We start from the raw sequence: 23,462 nt of genomic DNA on the forward strand, positions 1-23,462 counted from the left end.
TGCTGAGTTTTGGGACCTGGTTCTATTTAGGCTACGTGGAGACATAGCAGCCTTCCAATATCTGAAGGGGGCCTATAAGAATGCTGGAGAGGGACTCTTCATCGGGGACTGTAGAGATAGGATAATGGGTTCAAACTTAAACAGGAGAAGTTCAGGTTAGATATAAGGAAGAAGTTCTTTACTGTGAGGGTGGTGATGCACTGGAACAGGCTGCCCAAGGAAGTTGTGAATGCTCCATCCCTGGCAGCATTCAAGGCCAGGCAGGATGGAGTCTTGGGTGACATGGCTTACTGTGTGGTGTCCCTGCCCGTGGGAGGGAGGCTGGAACTAGATGATCTTAAGGTCCTTTCCAACCCTAACTATTCTGTGATTCTATATGTTGCCTGCAAGAGGAAGCAGAGGTTGTCTCTTCTGCAGCTCTACAGTGAGCCTCGAAAGAAAGAATTTTTTTTTTTTTTCAACCTTAATCTGGTCAGTGCTTGCTTCCACCTGCATGCATACAGCACGCCAGACAATGTTTTTTAACACAGCCTATATATTTGTGTGGCATCGCAGATGTGCTTGGGCTGGTAATAGAAAGTGGTGCCTTTCAGAACTGCCTTCTGATAAATCTACATGCCCTCGTTTGCTTAGGCAGCAGTATATAGCAAAATCCCCAGCATCTTCCTAGGACATGGGTAGGCTCTTAGTTTGTCATTTGTTCTTGATTTGTTATTTTAAGACACCACTGGGTTAGGACATGCCAAGAGTATACGCACAGCTCAGGCTCTGGACTAACCCATCCTCACTTCCTGTGAATGTATCCCTGTCAGCTCCTTGTACTTTGTGGAAGGTGGATTGAACCTTTCTTGAATTGCCTTGATCTGGAAGTGTGTGGCTTTAGAGGCCTTCAGGGTCCATGTGGGCATCACCCTCATGGGGTGATTCAGGCAGGAATGGTTTCTTTGAAGCCTGAGTGTTCGCTGGCTCAGTGTTCCTGGTCCAGGGCCAGTCTAGTTATTGACAGGGGTTAGCTAGACGCTTAAGTGGCTATTGGTCCGCATCAGGTGGCTGTAGACCTAGTAAATAACTGAAAGAAGCAAACTCGGCTTTGGCATAAGCAACAAGTCCTCCTGCTGCTGCCAGAGGGCATTGCATCCGAGCCGGATTTGGCTCCTGGTGAGGCGGAGTGAGCGAGTGGGCAAAGCAACAGGGGGAGTCAGAGACCTGGCTTTGTCCTCTGCCTCTGCCACCACTGCCAGCACCCCCCTTCCGGGCAAACCACCTCTTCTCCCTGCGCTCTTCTCCCCTCCCAGCTCGGGTTACTTTTATTTCTGTGTACTGTAAGCTCCTCAGGGGATGGCCTGCATTTTACAGCTGCAAGCAGTATAAGGGATACCACTAACACTGAAATAATTGGCTGTCAGCTTGCAGAGTAGAAAAGAAAATGGTGCGGTGTAACATTCTGGAGTCCTTTTGGGTAATAAAAGATCTATTGCAAAGCACTTTGGCTGCAACAACAAAGCTTATTGATTAGCCCGACGTATTCCAAATTGGGTCTTTCTGCCCGAGAAGTAGCAGGATGAAGAATTAAAGTACTTACACAAGAGAATATTGTACATGAGTTATTGAGTAACTATCAGCTCTGCTCAAGAGCTGCTCAGTTCCTCTGGACTGCTTGCAACTTCTGAACATTTTATCTTTTTCCTTCAGCATTTGCAGGCGTGTGCCAGCTTCTGTAGCATATAAACTAGGTGCTATTTTTATTGAATCTGGCTTTAATGTAGTAGATTTTTCACACGTGTGTTGGCTTTTTATTGTTGGTCTCATTCCTGAACTTTCTGGCACTTCTAAGTGCAAAGTCAGTTATGCACACATTGTTTGGCAGATGAACTCCTATTTCTGGGAATCATTTTCCTTCTAAAATGTACTTTTACATTAAAAATGTGATCTGTATCCATAACCGAGATATAATGGCCTAAGACTCCAGCCGAAAGATTTCTGCAGCCAGAGATCACCACAACAGGGGATGTAGCCCTGCAAGGAGACCTCTGCTTTCCAAGCTGTGAGTATTTCTGTTAAGATCTTGTTTTACTGACTCAACCTCTGCCTCTTGGAACTGAAAAATTCCCTTCTGATCTGGCACTGGGAAAATCCAGCCAGAAACAGACAATAAAAACTTCAGTCTTCCAACACTGTCTCCCTTCCCAGCTCATCTCCCTGCTAGATCAGTCTCACGGAGCCTCTCTACTACCAGCTTTATCCCAGCTACTGCTGTGGCAGCCCCTGGTCCTCTCTCCAGCATCCCCAGACCCTGTGTGGAAGGCAGCGGGGTGGCGAGCTGGCTGACCACTCTTCCAAAGGTGCTGTTCCCTTTTTCGCCATCTGCACACAAGCCGTCAGAGAAGAAGTAACCGTGGCTGTGTGTGGTTTTCTCGCCCAGTGTGACCTGGAACACATCTGCAAAGCTCTCCAAAGTAGCAGGAATGTGCTCCGTTAGGACATGATTCATCCTGCATACCGCATGGGTGGCTGCTCAGGGAGAATTTTGACATTTGCATACACTGAGACTTTCCACTTCTCGGTTGCCCTCAAACCCCTGCACTTTGTCTGGTGGAGCACACAGGGCTGCACAGGAACCCCCATCCTGGAGGGGATCTCTTCCAGCTGGAGCTGACCCAGCAGGGGCAGTTCTCCCCCTGGCTGCATCATGGGGCAGAAATGAGAGAAGCAGCTGCTTATAGACAGATTGAAGGATGGCTTTAGATCTTCAGCCCCTGCTGCAAGCAAAGCCAGGACAGAGCTGCCATTCAGAGGTTGACTGGGAATTTGGTATCTGCAGGGCAAGAAAATATCAGTCCTACTGCTGGGGCAGAACCAAAGCGTTGCAAAGGGAAGCGCTATGAACAGGACTGAGTCATGAGTGCTGCTTCTGGGAAGGAAAAGGAGTTGGGCAACGAGGCAACTGTCTCTCTCTACCTTAGGGCTGCTCCCGCTTAACTGGATTTACCTTGGCAGCTGCAGAGTGCGAGCTGGGTCAACCCCAGGCAAGAGGTGAGCGATGTTCCCAGGGCTGGGGGCTGCTTCCTGCACTTTGCCACCCAGACTGCTGTCAGCAGTGCTGCATGGAGGCACTGGAACGCGGCTGCGTTAACTGGGAAAGATGGAGGAATGGTGAATAATGGTATGGAAAGGTAATGTGATTAAAAATATAACTGGCATATACAACTGGATCTGACTATTTTAAAAAATTGATCTCAGAGACCTGATCTTGCTTATAACCTAAATACAATTTAAGGGGTGAAAGGGTGGCATGTGCAGGCTGTTAAGTATCTCTACTGTAAATGTACAGTACATATGTACAGGTTCATGTGCTTGAACTTGTTGTTACTCACTTTGGCACCAAAACAGTAACTAGGCAATCCTAGTACTTGGAGCACAGATCTGAAGTAATGTAGTAATGTGTTTAAATCCTTTAATATTGAGGGAACATAAAACTTCAGGCTGTTTTCAAAAGGCTGTCAAAACCAAGTCTGATACCAAATGCAATGTTTTAAAGAAATTTTTCAAACAACACAAATCCAGGAGATAGGAATTTATCTACCCCAGAAGAACCCTGATATAGAAAGTATCCCAATGCCATGGAAGCCATGAGTAAATATTGACTCGTCCTAACTAGTAGGTGGAAACATATTTCAATAGTATCTATCTAATTATGGTATAAATTTGGTTTAGGACACAGATTTAACAGCTAGGTTTGATACAAAATATAAGATTCTTGTTTTTTAATTTAGTATTTTAGAAGCAAAGTTAGGCTTTGCCAAAACCCACTCAACAGAAAATCTCATTCCAGCTTAAGTAGGCTTTTGACCAACTTCCTGGTGAGCAGATATTTCTAGTGGCCTTCACATTCACGATGAGTTGTTAAAAACCACCTCTACCTCAGACTGATTTTCTAATACCCAATTCAAAACCCCCACATTGTAGGCAAACAGAAATATTTACACAAGGTGTGTATAAATATAAAGTTTATTCAGTATAGTGTTTAGAAAAATAAGTTCACATCATCTCAGAATACAAATAAAACACTTAATTGTCCAGGCACAAACCCCTATTACAGTACAACAAACATACATACTTTAGATCTCTTTGGTTGGGTAATTAAGCACAGATATGTTTGATGACACACTCTGGGGTGGCATCACCTAAAAGCAGTAAAGTCTTCTGATTATTCCCTCCTCTAATGCGTACATTCCGCTTAAATTTTATATTTGTTGTAAGGCACAATAAACCCATATCACAAAAATAACTGGTTAGTTCTGGACAAACAGTACATGCAGCAGAAGAACAAACATCCTCTGAATGTGAATCCTGAAAGTCAGAAGATTCACCCTTCCTTGAGTTCAGAAATTTAAGAAGCTACTTTTAAACTATATGAAACATACAAGTAAGGTATAAAATATCCTTCAAGACAATAACTGCTAGGAGATACAGGAAGACTTAGGTCTCCTTGCTTGCAAAATGCCATTACCTTTGCTTCTAGGGTTATAAAATTACTATTCTTTATGAGGTGCTTCTCGCTCACAAGCACTCATGCCCTGAAGTCCTGCACACATATTTCATATGAAAATGGAGGGATGCACCTTGCTGATTGTTCATCTGCCCTTGCTAAGATGCACAGGCACTGGTTCCTGTGCACACTGGCCAAATTCTGCCCTGCTTTATTTAACTTAAAACAGTTATTGAGGTGAATTTGCAGGATTTGAAGTAAGAATTTGTCCATTATTGTTATTAATCTGGGACTGACAGTAATAACAATAAAGATGGTTCCAGCCTTATTTTTGGGTGAAGTAGCTTTCTGAATGCATCTTCCTGAATCCACAGGTAGGGTAAAGCAGTAAATGAAAGAGGTATATTGCTTTCATAGACCACGATCATTCAGTTATAACTGAGTGTCAGCTCTGTGCACTGGTTCATACTGCCACCATATACTGGGTCAAATCCATCCCTGATCCAACCCCAGTGAAATGAACGGACCATATTTTCAGCTGGTGTGAAAGAACATTAAAGTCAAAGGAACTGTGCTAGTTTAGCGAGCTGAGCACTTAGCCAATAGCTGTCTGTGATTTATGTGGCTGAAATGTCCTTTTAGGTAAGACCACAGGAATAACGCTGCAAATAGTCCAGAAAGAGCGCCTAATTTATTTCTGTCTCCCTGCAAAACTCTGGGTGAAACAGAGGCAGCTTTAATTAGTAGTAAAGAGCAAAGGGTTTTCTAACACCATGTTTTGTAGCATTTGCTTAAACTTTCAGCATTTTTTTCAAAGCTGAATCTGGGACCAGGGAAGTAGTAGAAATTGGCAATGTTTCCTGTAAGATTTCCAGTGGACTTACAAATTGCAAACATATATAAAGCTGAAATGATTCTTTATTCTCGTTTGTAACAGAGAGGGAGGGAGTTAAGGGAAGAGAAGGAACACATATGCCAGATAGACATACCTTCCATTTAAATGACAGAATGTGTTAATAAGGACTGTCTGAGGAGCTTGGACACTCACTGCCATTTATGTGTGTGGGTGATGAGCATCCATACCCCCTAAACACCACGTAAAATCCTCAGTTTGGGGATCAGTGGAGCAATGCCTTATTTACAGCAGCCAAAGATCCAGCCCCAGATGCTTTTAGAGGCTTTGTGTACTGTCTATTTGGAGCAGTTAGCCTGCTTGCTTGAGGGCCAAATAATAAAAACTGACCCTTATTTTACAGTAGGAGTAAAACTACTATTTAAATATCTATTTTAAAAACACTGTACCGTGCAATGAGTCTTTATAGTGTGCATATGTACCTGCAGAAAACATGAGGTTATAACTACCTTAATCTGGAGGGAATGACACTTATTTTCACTGGGAGAAAGAAAAAGTAAAACTTAATAATAAGTTACTTGGTATCTGGAAGACTAGAATAGAATAATCTTACTCTGCCCCAAACCACAGCTTTTATGTACATCCTCCACTCCCACTGAAGAGTGGGAAGTCTCCTATTAGAAGTACCAAACACTCCAAAATGTGCATCACTGTAACAACATACACAGTTTTCAAGTCAACTGTACTGCAAAGCCATGGAATTCAGAGACTCAGTAACACAACAAATGCAAAGGAGGAAAAAAAAATAATAAAAGTAACAGGTACTGGCAGAACACCACAGTCGTTTCAGTTATGTGACCAGATCACATTAACAACTGATTGCTCTGAAATACTCTCTAGCTTGCCTCCAAATATAGTCTGAGCTTCACAGACCAAACATTAAGCCAGAAACAAGCCCTTCAGAGCCATGCATATGCTCTCCATTAACATGACAATGATACATGGTCCTTCCAATTTTCCAAACAGTTGTACAAATTCACGCAAAGCAGCTACTGTTATTGTCATCATCATCACCTTAGTTTTATGTGTGCAGAAGAGGTGGGAAGCAGATTGCTCATGCTGGAACCCAGCAAACAGATAAACAAGCAGAGCAGAGAGGAGAACTCTGGCCTATCTGGGTCCCTGCTCCCGTGGAGATCCCCTGAATGTCAAGGGAAGTAGTGCCAGGGGAAAATACAGCTCCACGTTCTGCTTGTGATAATCTCCACTTTAAAGCACTTGCCTTAAACACTCTTTTTGCTTGGGAGCAGGTGGGGACAGCCAACTGCTAAAGGGCTGTTTCTGTTTGCAGAGCATCAGTGACTCAGTACAGCTGCACAGTGCACCCCTTGAACACTTGCTCTTCCCCTCCCCTGTACTTTTCCCTGCAGCCCTTGGTTCTGGCTTGCAGCATGGACTCCAGTGCTTACCAACAGAGCTCAGACTCAAGGTTCCACAGAACACCTTGCACGCTGCATTCAATATAGTGCAAAACAATAGTGAGGATACCTATGCCATGCTCATGGTGCACAGAAAAAAAACATTCCTCAAAGGCTCTCCACAGAACCAGTTAACAACCAAGACAGAAACAGACTGGGATGTGCTACCTATTCTTTTTCCTTGCAGTTTTTTTTTTTGTCCTTTACAGTGATCTTTTTTTTGTCCTGAGCCTGATTCAGAACCCACAGAAGCTTATGAAAACATTTTCCATTGCCTTCCAAAAACTTCAGGCCCCTGACAAAGATGAATACATGCTTTAGTTACCGTATATATTCACATTAGAATAAAAAATAATAAAACAAACCCACAAAGATTAACAGCATGTCATTTTCATACATCTGCATTCTTATTATTATTTTAAAGCTTAAGGATTGCTTTTCCATGCTACAAGAACTCCTCTGGAGGAAAGGTAAGATCTGTTCGACCTGCCCACAGCCTGCCTGCTTCTGTGTCCCCAGCGAAGCACAAAGATGTGAAAGGAGAGGAGACCCATCACCAGCCAAGCTGAGACCACGGCTGCTCCCACGAGCCCTTTGAGCAGCTGCAGTTCCCACCATCAGCCCCCACACTGCTTCTTCTGGAAGATTACATGAATGCTCACTTGAGTGCACTCCTGGATGGAGGCCTGCTTGCCTGAAGAGCAGCTGAAGCCCTCCCACATGGGCTTTTTTGGCCAATGGGTCCATGTAGACATGGGGTTCCCCTCCCTGGCCTACCCATCCAATGTTTCCTGCTCAGCTGCCTGAGGCTGGAGCCAAGACCTCTCCCTTGGCAGGATGGCTCTGCCCACGGTGCCTCTCTGGACTCCTCCTGCCCTGTTGACGTGGTGCAGAAGGACCTATCTTTGGCTCTCTGCACTGCTAGCAAATGTCACCCACGATGACTGAAAGACTTAAAACTCTTCTTACTCATGCAAGCAGGGGCACTGAAGTCAGCGGGTCTACTTGCAGAAGTAAGGCATCATGATTTGGCCCTGAGGACGGATATTTGCAAGTCAGCATTTTTATTCCTCCTGCCACTGTGCTTTAGTAACAAAGATAAGGCCACTAGGAAGAAAGGCACATGGAATTCTGTAAAAAATACACAAAAAGGTTCAACTAATTTGCAAATGACTAACAAAACAAACAAAAAACCCCTGAACACAAAGACAGAGGGGATAGAGAAAGGGGCCTCCTGGGTTTGTGAGACTGGGAGTTCATTTTCTAGTGTCAGTGTAATTAACATTTTACTTTTACAGTCTATTGCTTGAAAAACTACAAAAAGTAAAACCTTGTCAGAAATAACTATGCTTACTTCCTGCTCAAACAATAAAAATAAATTAAACAGCCAGAAAACATTTACCTTTTCAATGCATTGTGTCTAAATTGAAAGGGAACATAAACCATAAATAAAATCCATTGTACTAATTTTAAAAAAAGTCTCCTTTATAAGAACTGAAACAATATTTACATTCATACTGGAAAGAAGGCTTCTGAGTTGCATAATTAGAGTTTCAAATGCTGTTTTTTCTGGTGCACTGATGAAACACTAGCTGTAGCACTTACAAACCTGTAAATGTTTGATGCAAGATTTTTGGTTTGAACGCAAGTCTGCTAGGAAAAAGCAAACACACCAGTAACAATATTATTGATGATTTTGTTTCACTTCTTAACCTCAAACAACATAAAAGCCGGTAAGGTATCGTCTTAGAGTTCCTTAGAAATTTCTCAATGCCCATGAACTAGAAGTAAACAGCAAAAATGACTGCATTATTTCTACCTTTTTGGAGCGAGATTTGTGTTTTCTATCTAATGTCAGGAGTGTATACTTACTGTTGAGAGTATGTTGTACTATGGAGAGTTTAGTTAAATTATCAGGGTAGTATCTTGTAGTCAAACCTGTACCCATTCATTCAGTACTTTCTCTGGCATTTTCTTTCTCCATTAATCTGCTTAAAAGAGAACACTGCATGCAAACCAAGTGCAGCAACCTAATTCCATCACTGGAGATTCCTCTGTACATTGATGCAGATCACTTAAGTGTTCCTGTTTTCTTTAAATGAAAAAAACCCAACCACCAAACAACAAAAAAAAACCAACAAAAAAGAACCCCACCTGGTGTTCGTTAGGGCCTCAACAGGAGACTTATCCATTAAAGATAGAAAGCAGGGGGAAAAATGTTACAAGTCTTGCATATCTTCATCCATCTGAACTGTTTGCAGTTTGGCAAGTTCTTTTTTGTCCGTTTCCAGTTCTTCACAAACTGTGTCAACGATGTTACTCATAACATATTTGGATTTTGAATCCAGCATCATTAAATTGCCAGTTGACTTACTCTCAGCATTAGGTAAGAAATTCTCTTTGACATCAGGTACGGCTTGCAGAACTAACCTGTGCTCTCTGACAAAATCTTGATGTACCTGTGCAGAGGGGTGGCTGACACGGTCTCCACTTGTAGAAACTATTTCTCCAATCGTGGGCTGTGCTGTAGAAATGGACAACAAATCTTGACTGGTAATGAGGGAACAGTTCTGAAGGGTTGCATAGTTAGTGTTGCTGATAGATATCACTGTAGAGGTACTGGTCACGGGTGATGACATGGACTGGCTCTCCGAGATACCAGAGTTCAGTTCTGCAGCATTTAAAAGAGTAGGTGGTGTGAGGGAAAAATTATGTGAAGGTGTTACATTCACTAATGAGGAGGCCAGGGACTGGAGTCCCCCGCTGGATATATTTTCAGAAGACATGTTTACATTTAGTTGCGTGCTCTGACTGACTGGCATCAACTGAGAAAACACAAGGCTTCTTTCCAGTCCTTCTTGCTTGACAGAGCCTACTGCCTGGCCTGAATTGGGAACTGTATAAACGACTGCGCTTGGAGTGAGGGGACTGAAGAAAACTTTTCCTTGCTGCACTGTTGAAGATTCAGTCGTAAAAGTTCCCCCATCAGATGTGCTGGGACTTACTGAAACATTACCTAGAAGAAGGGAAGCAAAAGAAAGGAAAACACAGATTATAGTTTGCAGACAGTTGTGAAGACATTTTGTTAAGACATTCTGGTCTTTTTTTATGCTTGCAGGACATACATACGCTATTATACCATGCAGCACAGAATCGTGTTGTTTGTAAAAGGTGAGAGAAAATCTGGTACAAATAAATAAAAACTGTTAATAGAAACTGATTTTAGAAAGAAATTAAAAAAAAAAAAAAGAGAAAGGGTTCTGGTATATTAGCTATCTTTCAGGCTGTCATTAAGGGGCAAACAGTCCTCAGCCATGTGACTAAAATGAACGTGCTTTGGCCTTCACTAGTTGCCACCACTCAATTTCTATCTAAAAATAGAAGCATGAAAGGCTATTAAAGATAGCTCAGTGACAGACTACAGCTTGTGTGGGAACTTGAGGCACATCATGTGAAATCCACTATTGCTGGGCAGAACCTACCTGAGCCAACCTGTAGGGAAAACAACAAAACCCAGTGACTTCTATCCAGCTAACGAGGCAGTCCATCAAGCACTCGGAGGTATTGCCTTTCATCTCACTTTATCACTTATTTCTAAAAGCCTAACCCTATCACATCCATCACACTGTGTAAAAATCACAGAGCAACTACCTACCCTTTTTGAAAGCCACAGCACTGCCTGTGTGATGCTCTAGCTAGCCAAAGCAAGAAGAGGTGGCCAGAGATGACCCGGAGTTGGTTTTACTGGACATGCCACCTAAGTTGCCATTATAATAATTCCAAAAAATAAGATACGCTGGCTCTTGGCACTGGGTCGCAGTTCAAACATCTTCCCCTCACAAAAGCAGTTTAATCATAATTTTAAGAAGCTACAGTTGAAGACACCTGAAGTTTTTAGAACAGTACTGAAGATAAATTTCTTCCCTGGGAAATATTTTAGCTCCTTATTAATTTATGGTAATCAATGATGACATTTTGGAAGATATGACTTGTGTAAAACAGAGCAGAAGTGAGGCAATTTGAAGTTACCTGGTGATACCATTTATTGTACACTTAAAATACCCTGCAGCACGCTGCAGTTGGACTAAACAGCCAGCTATCCGTCCATCTCATATTAAGAAAACCAAAAAGAAATCAAAGCAGCAAATATGGGTCTTGACTTTTCTCTGCACTAGACTAGATTCATGGTGGATCATTCTCCAGTGGGTATTGGTTATTTTCAACAGTGGGGAAAATATTCAGAGAGGCTCTTACTATGAATCTTATGACTTTCAAACACAATAGTTCCCCAGTATTTAAGGGGCAGAACTTACTTTCTCACCTTTGCTGGCTGTCAGTTTATGCCTTGGAGCATGTGGATTAAATGGGTTCTCAGACTAAATGTCTTCTTTTTTCCATCTTGGTTAACTATGTACCAGTAACTTCCAGTGACCATGTGTGTCACATTGTAGGATCTAATAATTGTGCATCCATTTAAAATGTGTTTGTATACCTTTAGTGTTCCTTCCCATATCACAGCAAGAATCACTGGCTCTCTATACACATTTAATTCAAATAAGCTAATGTGAGCACAGTTTCATTTTCATTATAGTACTCACAGCTCCTGAAAGTAGAGAGATTCATAGAAGTTTAATCATTTTCATAACCAAAGATATTGAGTAATGAAGCTGTTTGGTTGTGCTTTATAACCTGCTTCAAAACAAGGATCCGAGAACAAGGCTTGTGCTCCCTGGGATTCTTCCTGGCTGGCTGCAAGTTTCAGTCTATGATATGTTAAGACAAACTCTAAAGCAAACTTGGGGAGGAGCCTGCACACTTGGCACATGAACCTGCGATGACTTATTTCCCTTGGACTGAATGCAGTTCTATCCAAATACCCTCACATTTCGTATCTACGAGCTATTGCTTATTTCTATTGTTTCCCTGCAGTTTAATCTTTCTTAATTAGAGGACAGAAAATGTACCAACATAACTGTTTGGTCATATTGTGTCTACAGTCATTGAAAATTTGCTTTTATGAAATGCTTTGGTTAAAAGAAAAAAACAAAAAAAACACAACAAAAACAAAACAACAAAACAAACCAAAAAGCCAAAACAACTACCAGAAGAACAATGATGGTAACAATTTCCAGCTGCTGCAATTTTCATTCTTGTGAGCCTTCTCATTAAAAGAAATCAGTGGCAAATGGGAAATATTTTGAATTACTGAAATGTGTAAAATTTACAGATATTTGTGAAGACCGGTATCACAGACTTCTGAGAACGGCACGAGATGAAAGGGGTGTAAATTACCAGACCTCCTTCTCTGCTCTTCCAAGAGGAGCTCAGCCTCATGTCACAGTCTGCTCTGAGCATAACCCACTATAAAGGAAGCCAAAAGGTATCTTTTGATGTACTGTGTGTAGCCATGGTTGAGATTCAATCCTAGTACCTTGGAGGAAGTGTACCACAGCTTCTAAAATGCTAAGTGTGCCTGATTCCAACTTGTTCTCATACCTTTTACTGTAAGAGACAAAACTTTTACCTTGTGAAGCTGCCACAGAAACAGGAGGCAGCTGCAGAGAAGAAAAACCAATGCTTCCGTTCAGCAGCTGGCCATTTGTTCCTGAATTGGGGATCTGGACAATGCCATACTGGTTTATTTGGACAGGAGCAGTAAAAGTAACAACAGAGCCTCCATCTTCTGAAGCAGCAGTTTGTATGCTTTCCCTTTTCACCTCTGAGCTTGGTATCAATCCTGGGAATGAGACTGGGATGTTGCTGGGGCTGAAGGTGGCTGCTGTGGCATTGGGGACTGAAGCTTGAAGGAGTTTGAAGTCCTTAACATCCTCTGATGAAGATGACAGTATATCAGTAATGGATACCCCGTTGCTCACGACACTTGATGTGTTTTTTGGCGAATTTAAGGTAACAGTCTGTGAAGCTCCCACGCTGAGTCCATTGAGAATGACACCATTGGGTCCCTGAAGAAAAGAGCTACCATTGAGAAAGACGGGAGAGGTACTGGCAGGCACGAGGTTTCCATTCAACAAGACACCAGATGAGCTCAAGGCTATTTTAGTGTTTCCAAGCTGCTGCATGTAGACGGGCTCCATGTGGCCAGGAAGGCTGAGGCTGGTAACGCCATCAGATGAGCTGGAGAGTGGATGGGGAGATAAATCCTCCTGCCCCTTACTGGATTCATCTTCTGTGCTAGGGTTGCCATCTGACTCACTATGGGAAAAGATGGAGAGATGACATTGCATTACCACGGCGTGCCAGCAAGCTCTGCAGCAAGGAGGGCTCCTTGCTTTGATATAGTTTGTGAGAGTTTTCCCGAAGAGGTTTTTTTTTGTTTTGTTTTGCCTTTGCAAGGCACTTTTAAATGAGTTTCAAGTCAAGGGGAAGGTTTCTTAGAAAAGGGCAAACCAAACTTTCGCTTAAGAGAAACTTGGGTTAACTCTAACCCTAAATCTCTCCCTCCTTCCCTGCCCCCATCCGATCCGGGCAACCGAAGGGGGCTGCCTCGGGCCTCCCTCCACCGGCCCCGCGTGCCCACACGTGTGAGAAGGGCCGCAGCCATTTGGTAAATCCCCGGGAGGTGAGAGAAAGCAGGCCGGGAAGCGCCGCCCGACCCCCAGACTCCGCCACCCCAGCCCGGCCGCCTCGAGCTGAGCAGGGGGCTGGTGGGCGGCCTTTACGCCGTGCCCCGCGGGCCGCCCCGGCCCCGCCAAGCCCCTCCGCCCGGAGCTGCGCCGGGTTGATGTTTTCTGACTGGTCCTCCCTCCACTGCATTTTTCGGTCGCTCCCTCCCCCTCGGCGCTCGGCCTTTGAAGTGTCCCGCGGAGAGGGGGCCGCGGCGGCACAATCGCGCCCTTGGTTGAGAAATGCCTTGGGGCCCTGCGCCGCTTTTCCCCCTCCTTTCCCCTCTTCTCCCTTCCTCCCCCCCTCCCTTCCCGTCCCTACCCCGGGAGGAAGGAGGGGGGCGGGAGCGGGGAGGTCACCTCCACCTGCCTGCCTCCCGGCGCCGAGCCCCCGCCGCGGCCCCTCCGGCAGCGGGGAGGGACACACGAGGGGGAGCGCGGATCCCTGGGCGCGGGCGGAGCGGGGCCGGGTAGGGGAGGCTCTCCCGCCCCACGAGGAGCGAACGGCTGCGGGGCTGGAGAGACAGGCCTGCGGCGAGCCGAGCTCGGCAGAGCCGCCGCTGAGGCCCGGCGCGCCCGGCCCCGCTCCCCCGCTGAAACCCGAGCCCGGCCCGCTCCCGAGTCAGGTTTCAAAACAGAGCGAGCGGCGGGACCCCACACCCCCGCGCGTCCTGCGCCCGCGTCAATGATTAACTCTGTCAGGCGCGACAATTAAATAAAAACAAGGAGTGGGGGGACACAAACACTCCCCCCTTCCGTCCCTTCCCCGGAGCCAGACCGCGCCGCCGGTGTCCGCGGGCTCCCGGGCCGGGGGGAAGGAATGAGCAGCGGGGCCGTGAAGGGGGCGGCGGGGCCGGGAAGTTTCCCCGCGCTGTCTCGGCGCGGCTCGCGTGCCTGCGTGCCCGGGCCGGGTGGGTGTGTGGGAGCGAGGGAGCGGGGAGGAGGAAGGAGGGGAGGACGAGGCGCACTGAAGGTAAGCGCCATGTTTGCAAGGGAAGAAAGAGCCGGGAGAGGGAAGGCAGGCGGGAGAGGGGGCGGGGAGGAAAGTTTGCCCTCACCTTTTGGACTGGGTCTCGGAAGGGTTGCGGTCCCGCTGCCTGCGGTTCTTGAACCAGTTGCTGACCTGGGTGAGGGACAGCCCAGTGATCTTGGCCAGGTTGCGCTTCTCGGCCGGCGAGGGGTACCGGTTCTGCTTATAGAGCTCCTTCAGCGCGTTGCGGGACTTCTCCTTGAAGCAGTAGACGGTCTCCTCGCCGTCCCAAATCGTCCTAGGCAGAGGGTATTTCCTCCGCAGCCTGTACTTGTCCACCGCCCCCAGGGGTCTGCCCCGGGCTCGCTCCGCCTCGGTGTAGCGAGCCTTGTACCAGAGCTCCTGAAGGAGCGGGTGGTTGGAGGAGTCGAAGTTGTGGCTCTCCAGGATGCTGTAGAGCTCGGCGTAGATGCCCTGGTGGAAAGCCACCAGCGCCCGGGCTTTCATTAGGCTCTCGTTGCCACGTAGCAGATCGCTCGGGGGCAAAGACCATAAGAACCTGGCCAGGCGGTCCAGGTTCCCACCTTGCTGCAGTGCTTCACAGACGCAGGCGACGTGGTCCGGGGAGAAAGCCAGGGGGGTCTGCGAGGAGGAGGAAGAAGAAGAAGAAGAGGGAGAGGAGGCAGCGTGGTGATTCCTGGCCAGGAGTTCCGTATGGAGCAGTACCTGGTCTGCGGTTCCCTCCTCCGTGGCGGCGGCTGAGCCCGTGTGCTCCATAGGGAACGGGGCCGCGGCGGGAGGGGGCGGCGGCGGCGGTGCCGAGTTGAGGGCTCCAGCCGCGGCCCCGTCGGGGGACACCTTGCTGGCTTCAGAGAGGATTTCCATCACATTTTCCTGCTTGATCTCCACCGCGCTCGTGATCTCGTCCGTGGGGGAGGCAGAAGACATACTTCGGTTTGGGTTTTTTTCTTTCTTTTTTTTTTCTTTCCCCCGTCCCCTTCTCCCCCCTTCCTATCTCTCTGTAAAGTCCACTCCTCCTCCTGCTCTCGGCCGGCTCTAGCCGATCAGGTTTCCTCCCGGCCACGCAGTAACCATTAAAGATAGCTGCTATAGCAAAGTAGTATAAACAGGCTCCTCTCCGCAGCTCCCCCCAACGTGACTCCCAGCCCCGCTGCAATACTATATGGCACCGCAGCCTGCTGGCCCGGCCGCGCCCGCCCATTGGCTGCGCCGCGCCGGGGGGGCGGGGGGGTTCTCGCGTCTCCAGGGCAACCGTCAATCAAACGGCCCCGCTCCGCTCCTCTGCCCCCTCCCCACCTCCACCTGGAGAGCGGAGTCCCGCTGCAGGGACGCCCCGCGGGCGAAGGGAGGCGGGCGGTGGCCATAGGTCCCCTCACCTGAGCCGCCCAGCCTCGTGTGTGGAGAGTCCAAACTCGCAGGGGCAAGGCAGTGGTTACCCGGGGTGACGGACGGCACCTCGGCCTCCTGTTGATTATTCATTATGGGGGAGGGCCCCCCCCCCCCCCGGTTAACAGCCGGAGCTCTCGGGACAGAACAGACTGCTCCTCCTCCCCAACGCCAGGCAGGTGCTGCCCGGTGCAGCTCGTACCTGCTTGGCCCAGCCACCCCGGGCCGCCGGCTGGCTCTGCCTGGCGGTGGTCGTGGCCGGGAGGGGTGCGGAGCGGGGCGGGGCGGGCCGAGCACCACGGCAGGCGGCAAGGCGGAAGGCGGAAGGCCCGGATGGAGGCAGCGGGAGGGGAGCCGGGGGGGAGGCAGAGGGAGGTGGCTGCAGCCATGGCCATGGATATGGATGACCTGGGCTGCCCGCGGTGTAAGACCACCAAGTACCGCAACCCCTCCTTGAAGCTGATGGTGAACGTCTGCGGACACACGCTGTGAGTGGGGCCGCCGTCCAGTCCTGGGGGGACCGGAGGGAAACGGCCGTGGTGAGGGAAGAGGGGAAAGGCTTCCCGGCCTGGGCACGGCGGTGGTGCCGGGCGGCGGGGCCTGGGGGAACGGCCGCTCCCCGGGCCGGTCTGGGGGTGGGGGTGACCCCAGCCCAACGGGGCGATTGTGCGGCGGCCCGGGCCCCTGGTTGCTTCTCCATGGGGGAGCGCCGTGGCCAGCGGCTGGTCTTCGGGCCGGGGGCCGGATCGCGATGTGGGTGGGTCTAAAGCGTTGTTTTCGGCTGCATCTCGAGTGAAATGCCAGGGAGGAGGGCAACACATACTACTCGGCTCCTGTCCCGAAGGCGTGTGGGGTTCGGGCTATGAAATGGGAAACGTAGAGGAAAATATTTTTCTCATCAACGTAAAAACTTCTTGTTTGTATCTAATACAGTGTTTGGGTAATTAAGGAGGAAGAAAAAAGAAGGTTTTTGTTTGTTCGTTTTTCTGGCATGTGAATTCTCCTGATGAGTTATGCTTTGTCTGAAGGTTTGATGCTGGTTTACATGTTTGGAAAATCCCCCTGTAAACCTGTGCTGATGGTGCTGTTTACTCATTCGGTTTGTTTTTGTTTTGGTTTTTTTTTTTTTTTCAATGAGAGTCATAACTTTCATTTCTCTTTCCCCCAAAATGAACACTTAGATAATTCCCACCACAGACTGTAGCTGATGTAAGTCACAAATAGTTTGAACTCTCACTTTCACATCTGGACATTTTTCTTAGTTGGTGTGGAAGTTTTAAAGGATCTACTCTTGTTTCTAGATACGTGCAGTAGAAGACTCCTACTGCAGTAGCTGCTTATATTTTTAAACTACACATGAATTACACACAAAAGATGCACCCTGAAAACTTTATTGAAGTTGACATAAGTGTTGCAAGTGAACTGGATTGCAACAAAGGATTTATGCAGTTTTCTTAGAAAAAAGCATTAGTTTTCATTTGGTCATGTTCTCTACAGCCACACAAGCACTTCTGCTTCCATGAGTGAAGATGTGTGGGAGAGTCCGGATGGTTTCCTGGTAGTGGTGGTGTAGGAGAGGGCAGCGTCCGGAGAGCTCCTTTGGTGACAGTGATGCTGGCTGCATGGAAGAGCAGCTTCAGCTGGAGTTCAGAAGCTTTTAGACAAGGCTGTGCAGCTTTAAAATGATGCCTTTATCTTGTATTCCAGTGAAGATCAAAGGGGTAGTGGTCTTGATGATCTTCTGCTTTCAAGCTCCTCTAGAGCCACTTCCAGCAGAGGACAGCATGTGTCAGTTTGCTCTCCTGCTTTGGTTCTAAGTGTTTGTTTTTTTTTTTTTTTCGTAGCTGAGCTTTACTTGAGAAAATTAATCATGTTTTGTGCTGTACTGGGTCCAGCTGCTGACACAATATTTGGGGTTGATATCTTTGTCTTGGTTTCCTTGTGTCTTCTCAGCTGCACGAAGACTGTCTCTGCTTGCCCCAGCTCTTGTTTTAACTTCTGTATTTGGCAAATGTTTTATCCAACACCAAATTGAGTCTGGATCTATGTAGCCCTGGGTTGAGGCAGCTAGTGTCTCTGCAGGATGCTTGCTGGGAAACAGCTACCAGATTGACAGGCCCACCCAGATTGACCTTACCTGGACACAGCAAGGTCTTCTTAGTCCCTCCTTTACCTTCCCAGCAAAGGGTGTCTGTGCAGCTGAGCATCACTGCTTTATGGCATACGTGTATGGGTAAAGCTGAAGTCACTGTGTAAGTAGGATCACTGGATTTCTTTGGTTTTGTTGTGAACTCCATCTTGATGCAGTTCTAGTTGGTCACTTTTACTCTGTAATATCCTTGCAATATCTCCTTTAAGGTTGTGGTTTTATTATTGCTTCCATATGATTTTACAGGCCCTTCATGCTGGAAGTAATTTATTTGTAGTGGTCAGTAAATTCTCGTAATAAATAATCTGGAAGGTGGAAGCTCAGATGAGGCACCTGTGAATGAAGTATGAGGGGAAAAGTGGAGGTAATTGACATTTGTTCTTTCATAAATTCACCGTGTTTCAGGTGTAAGGAAGGAATATTTAACTAGTTCTCAAAACAAAAGAGCTAACATGAGTTTCTGATGGAGATTTACCCTTCCTAGGCAACCTATTTGAGTAATTTGCTGTTCTTGCCATTAAAAATCCTAATTTCTAATCTAAATTTATTTTGTTAATTTAAGCATTTAGGAATTCTAACGTGTTTTATACACCTTGTGAACTCTTTATTACATGTTTTCTGCAGGAATGTGTCACATGTTTTGGGGGCTTTCTCTTTGGTGTTTTCAACACTTAAGAAATCCTTTCAGTCTCTTGAGTGATTTTTATTTCTTTTTTTTTTACATTTGTGGGCTGTTCTCATTGATTTTCTTGAGTTTTTTCCACTTGGTTTGCATTTTTCTGGAGCACTGGAACTGGACAGAGTGCTCTGAATCATGAGTACAAGAGGCAGAGTCAAAATTATTTAATATGCTTTTCATATGATATCTGCATTTCATACGTCTCAATAGGACAATGAGTCTTTAAGGATTTTTTGATTTTTTTTTTTTTTTGCCTGTGTGATATGCGACTTATGTTTAGCATAAACACCAGATTCTTTAGCACTTTGCTGCTCAGTATATTTCTGGGCAGAACAGTGTTTATGTTTGTCTTCACTGTGCTGTTACACGGCTGATTATTCTTACTGTTTTGCTCTGTCAAGCTACATACTGCTTCAGGTGACTTTTGCACTTGCTTCAAATCGCTTTGGATTTTAAGTCCTTCCATCCAAGTGGTTGTAACTGTTCCAGATTATTCTCTGCTAACTGAAGAAAAAGACTTATCTGTGCTGATATTTTCCAATGGATAATTTGTGGACAAGATGTTTTCTGAGAGATTTTTGAAGTTATTGCTTGCGGCTATAAGAAATCAAACTGAGGAAGAGCAAAATACGGAGTTGCTTGCAGTAAATGGCCTCCCCTTTCCCCGCACCCCTCCCCCAAGTTACTTTTTATAATAGTGGGGAATTCTAAAAGGTTATAGCCATGTGGATGGCCGTGCTACCTATTTTCTCTCTTGACTGAAAAAAGAGCTAAGTTTTCTCAAGGTTTGGGTTTCTACTCATCTCTCAGTACTTCAGTATGTACTGTATTTGTTTAGATTACATGACTATCAACTTAAGACTGTCAAGAGTCCAGTTAAACCAAAACTATATTGCCTCTAGTTGCCCTTTTGCTACTTACATGGTTACTGCATCATTGGAAGAAATTATATTCTTTTGATATGATTTATGTGTGTGGGATCTTATCTGCTTCGTTATCTGAAATATGCAGGAGATAAGTTGTTCGGTTATTTGTTTCAGCATCTTCCCAGGGACTGATGGTATCCCTGACTGGTCTGTGTTTCACTGTGTGTTTGGTTCCTTTCTTCTGTGCAGGTGCTTTTGCCCTTCTTCACACTGTTGGAACTTAATGCAGAGAGGAGAAATGATCTTTGATAACTGCCTTAGTTTTCAAAGGGTAAATATTATGTCTATCAGATTTGAAAAACTTGAAGTACTCTCTCTTTACTGTAACACCTGAAAATAGTCCATCAGTTTATGGAAGCTTCTTGTCTGCAGAAGCATATTGCCTTTATCATGCTTTCTGTTTAAAGCTTGCTGATAAACATGTATGGGAAATTTCAGAGCCTTGACTTTGTCTTGGGAGTTCTTGCTCCTTTTGCTGTCATGTGAGTTACATTAGCCAGTTAATCTGTTTTAGTGAATGAAGATCAATGCAGAAAATGCCACAAGTGCTTTGGCATCATCTATTTAGAGACTTTCCTTCCCACTGAACAGTGAATTAATGCACTCCTACTTTAACTGCTCTTTCACTGCAGATGTTGTGAAGGAATATTTTCATGTTACCTTTGATATTGCCTGCCAGTAGTTTCATTACTGGTGCTTTGACCTTTCTTATTTTGTGAACTGTGCTGTATGCTTAGTAAAGGGACTTTCAGTGATTTGATTTGCACTTGTGCAAAATCTCTTGAATTTCAAAATCATTAAGGAGCCTATACTCAGCTATGATGATTTGTCAGTAAGCTTCACATCTTTCGCTGGGGTTTCAGATAGCTTGTGGTTTTACCATTAATTTTCTTTATTTTGTGGTTCTCTGTTTTGCCCGTCTGAGGAATTGTGAGAGTTACCTTTTTATGCCTTTTGTCAGCCAAGTTGTTTCCACTTTCATGTTCTTAGCCAGTTCCCCTTTGGTTAGAATTAAACTAGAAGAGCCTTCCTTTTATTGTATTTTTTTTTCTCTTAATTTTTTTCTTTTTCTTTCTTCTCATCTCCTACATAAACAAAGTTAATCTCAAAGCATTTGAGAACTTGTTGGGCAACGTATGTCCTGTTTGTTCCTTCTTTTTTGCTGGGTGTCTGCAGTGAAGGTTCCTCTTGCTACAAAGCCCTATGCTTTGGAGGTTTGGAAGTTAATTCTTCTTTTCTTCTGCACTTTAATTTAAGTCTCTCTCATCTGGGGTATGTCCTGTGTGTTACAGAGAGCCTGTGCTGGCCTCATCTTGCTGTGACCTCAGTCCTGCCAACACATTCATTCTGGAGCTCAGCACCACATATGCAGATAGCACTTCTCCTACCTTGTCCTTTGCGTATCTTCCTGTGTCAGTGTGCTTGACCCTATGTTAGAAGAGCTCGCAGTGGCTTTCTCCTAATGCTGCATGTTTGCCATGTTCAGTTCCTCTGTGGTCACTGGGGCTCTGGAATGTGTTCATGTCCGCTTGTGGAGGAGCAGGGGTCAGTGCACTGATAAGCACAGCAGTGCTGCAGTGAAGATAAGCGGTAGGCAGATAAGTGTGAGGGGATGAAATTGGATGTTGGGTCTCAGTTGTAAACATCCTTCAGGTTAGGCTTCCATTGCAGTGTGTTCTGAGAGAACCATGCCAAGCCTTACAATTACGGGATTTTTTTTTTTTTTTTTTAATTCTTTTTTCCCCAGGGCTTTCTTCTTAGTATTTTGTTTTCCTTGGTTGTTGCTTCCTGACTGGTATCTCCAAAAGCGTAATACCATGTGTTTTTGGCATTGGATTAATGTTGAATAAGCCTTTTCCACTATAAATCTTCTCTGTCAGTGGAAGGGAGGATGATGAATTAGCAGTTCAAAGTTGTTCTAGGATGGGACTTAGTATGGAAATGTTCAGTTCAAGAATAACGAATGCCTTTTTAAGTTTATTTTCTCAAGTATAACTGAGGTTCAAGGCATCGGATACTTGGCTTTAAAGATGCTTTTGTGCAGGGGAAAGTGTGTCTAATTATGGAGCAATGCTTGATAAAAGTTCTGCAGCACATTAGTTTCTAAGGTGCGCTGATGGCTTTGCCTTCTTTTAAAAGTTCACTCTCAGGAATTATATTCAGAAGTCCTTGTACATGCATGACGGTTTTTGATTAGTCATACAATTCCTAATGTCTTTTCTGAGCATACGGATGCTGGGCGCGTGCTTGCCAATGAAGTTGTAATCCACCTGGCTTCATTTGAGACCGTGAATTATCTCTTACTCTGCCTGCTTGGGTTTCATGGCCTGTGTTGAGTTTTAGGAGGCAGGTTAAGCATATCCCACTGATTTACTTACATAAAGAGGAAAGGAAATGCATCCATTGAAAACTGCATTAAAAGAATGTTAAGGTTGTTACTGCAAACAGGATTGGATAAAGAAATTTACTGTTGGTTGTAAACTTAGACCATATGGTCTCCACCAATCAGACACAAAAGTCTTAGGTGAAAAAGGTAGTTAACTGGGGTTGCTGGTTCAGCTTTGTTGTCCCCCTGCCTGCTGTGGGGAGGAGAAAGGAAATGGGTACATAAAGCTTTTTCTTAGGAGCCAGTCCTGCTGCTCCAGCTACCTGTAGAGAGAGGAAACATGAATGTCTGCAGACCAGCAAAAGAAAATAAACTCTTTCCTCACTAGTGTCATGCTAGCTGTTGTGTTGCCTCTGGAAAGTGTCTTTCCCAGGCTTGATGTTTCTGGGAGACAGAACATGGGTACCAGAGCAGCCTCCCCAAAAAACTGACAGGCTTGTCACACTGCCAGTGTAATTTGTTCGTGTGCTGCTGCAATCTTAGATTGTAGTTAATGAACTTGCTCTATAACTATCTTGTTTGATGTCTTTTTCCTGTCCACAAGAGACTTATGGAAAGGTGTCAAGGCTCCTCATTAAGATGTCATTTGCGCCTTCCTTTTCCCAGAGGGAGATGTGTTTGTTTCTTGCCTAATTTGTTAATAAGGCTTCAAAATGAAGACAACATAAAAATGCTTACTATCTCTAGGCCCAGCTTTGTGTTGCTCAGGGGAGGCATCAGTTCACTGAGTTGTGTTGTGGGGATTCTGTAATCTGCCTTGCACCCTGTTATATATATTCCAAGGATTCATTAGGGGGTAATTGACTCCTCTGAGAAATCTTAATTGTGGTGCTAACGGCTGCTAAAATGAAGAAATGGAGGTTTCATTATTTGCTTATTTATTTTAGTGTTAGGTGCATTTGGAGTTTTGCGGCTGTCAAGTTCCCCAGGAGCTGGAAGTAGGCACATCCCCGGTGGATATGGGGGAGTGGGGACTCATGCCAGTGCATGGAGCTGGAGTTGGAAAAAAGTTTGGAATCTTGTTTAATCTCCTTCCAAGTGAAAGGATCACTTGGCTTCCTACTGCATTCTTCTCTGCAGTGTGGTTCAAGAAAATGCCTTTCTTCTGAGATGGGGGGAAGCCCTGGAGATTGTGGAAAGTAAAATAAAACTGTTTTAGCCAAGTAAGTTTGAGTGAAGTATTCCGACTAGAGGTAGGCAGTGAGGATCTGTCAGACTTGTAACTTTTAACTTGAGCATGTGGGAATTAGGTGCTTAAATATGTATTTGAAATTTATCTGGCAAGCTTTTTTCTTAAGAAAATATCTTAAATGGAAGATATACAAGGACAGTGATAGTGTATTTAAGGCTGTCATTTACAATGTAAAGATTGGCTGTGATGTATGTGATTTTTAATCATTTTGTTAATACAAAAGTGGGGTGTGGGCTCATGAGTACAAACAGTATGAGTAGTGAACCACAGAAATGTGGATGCAGGAGTTGTGAACAGGCACAAGGGAAAG

At 45.4% G+C, this 23,462-nt stretch overlaps 2 protein-coding genes across 3 annotated transcripts in view; one reads left to right on the plus strand and one right to left on the minus strand.

Moving 5' to 3' along the window:
* Positions 1–3,990: 3,990 nt before the first annotated feature.
* Positions 3,991–15,655, minus strand: LOC130602867 (homeobox protein SIX4-like). Its single transcript, XM_057416119.1, has 3 exons — positions 14,502–15,655; positions 12,345–13,033; positions 3,991–9,836 (listed from the first exon to the last, which is right to left on the minus strand). The coding sequence occupies exons 1-3, from the start codon at positions 15,359–15,361 to the stop codon at positions 9,040–9,042; spliced, it is 2,346 nt and encodes a 781-aa protein (XP_057272102.1). The 5' UTR covers positions 15,362–15,655; the 3' UTR covers positions 3,991–9,039.
* Positions 15,656–16,147: 492 nt separating this feature from the next.
* MNAT1 (MNAT1 component of CDK activating kinase) overlaps positions 16,148–23,462 on the plus strand; it is a 125,319-nt gene continuing 118,004 nt past the window's right edge. The window contains exon 1 of one of the 2 annotated variants that reach the window (XM_057416131.1): positions 16,148–16,308. In XM_057416131.1, coding sequence (XP_057272114.1) covers positions 16,154–16,308 — 155 coding nt within the window. In that variant the 5' untranslated portion in view covers positions 16,148–16,153. The remainder of the gene's footprint in view (positions 16,309–23,462) is intronic. The other variant, XM_057416130.1, reaches the window with a different exon arrangement.

Source organism: Pezoporus wallicus, unplaced genomic scaffold (assembly GCF_028554395.1).
Source record: "Pezoporus wallicus isolate ANWC-B61680 ecotype Strahan unplaced genomic scaffold, APGP_CSIRO_Pwel_v1 scaffold_2146, whole genome shotgun sequence".
Classification (NCBI taxonomy): domain Eukaryota; kingdom Metazoa; phylum Chordata; class Aves; order Psittaciformes; family Psittacidae; genus Pezoporus; species Pezoporus wallicus.

Excerpts from the sequence above, each read along its gene's own strand:
- LOC130602867 (XM_057416119.1), bottom strand. The coding sequence starts at position 15,361 with ATGTCTTCTGCCTCCCCCACGGACGAGATCACGAGCGCGGTGGAGATC. Across the intron at positions 13,034-14,501 it reads TCCGAGACCCAGTCCAAAAG|TGAGTCAGATGGCAACCCTA; the intron begins GTGAGGGCAAAC and ends CTTTTCCCATAG. Across the intron at positions 9,837-12,344 it reads TTCTGTGGCAGCTTCACAAG|GTAATGTTTCAGTAAGTCCC; the intron begins GTAAAAGTTTTG and ends CCCTTCTTCTAG.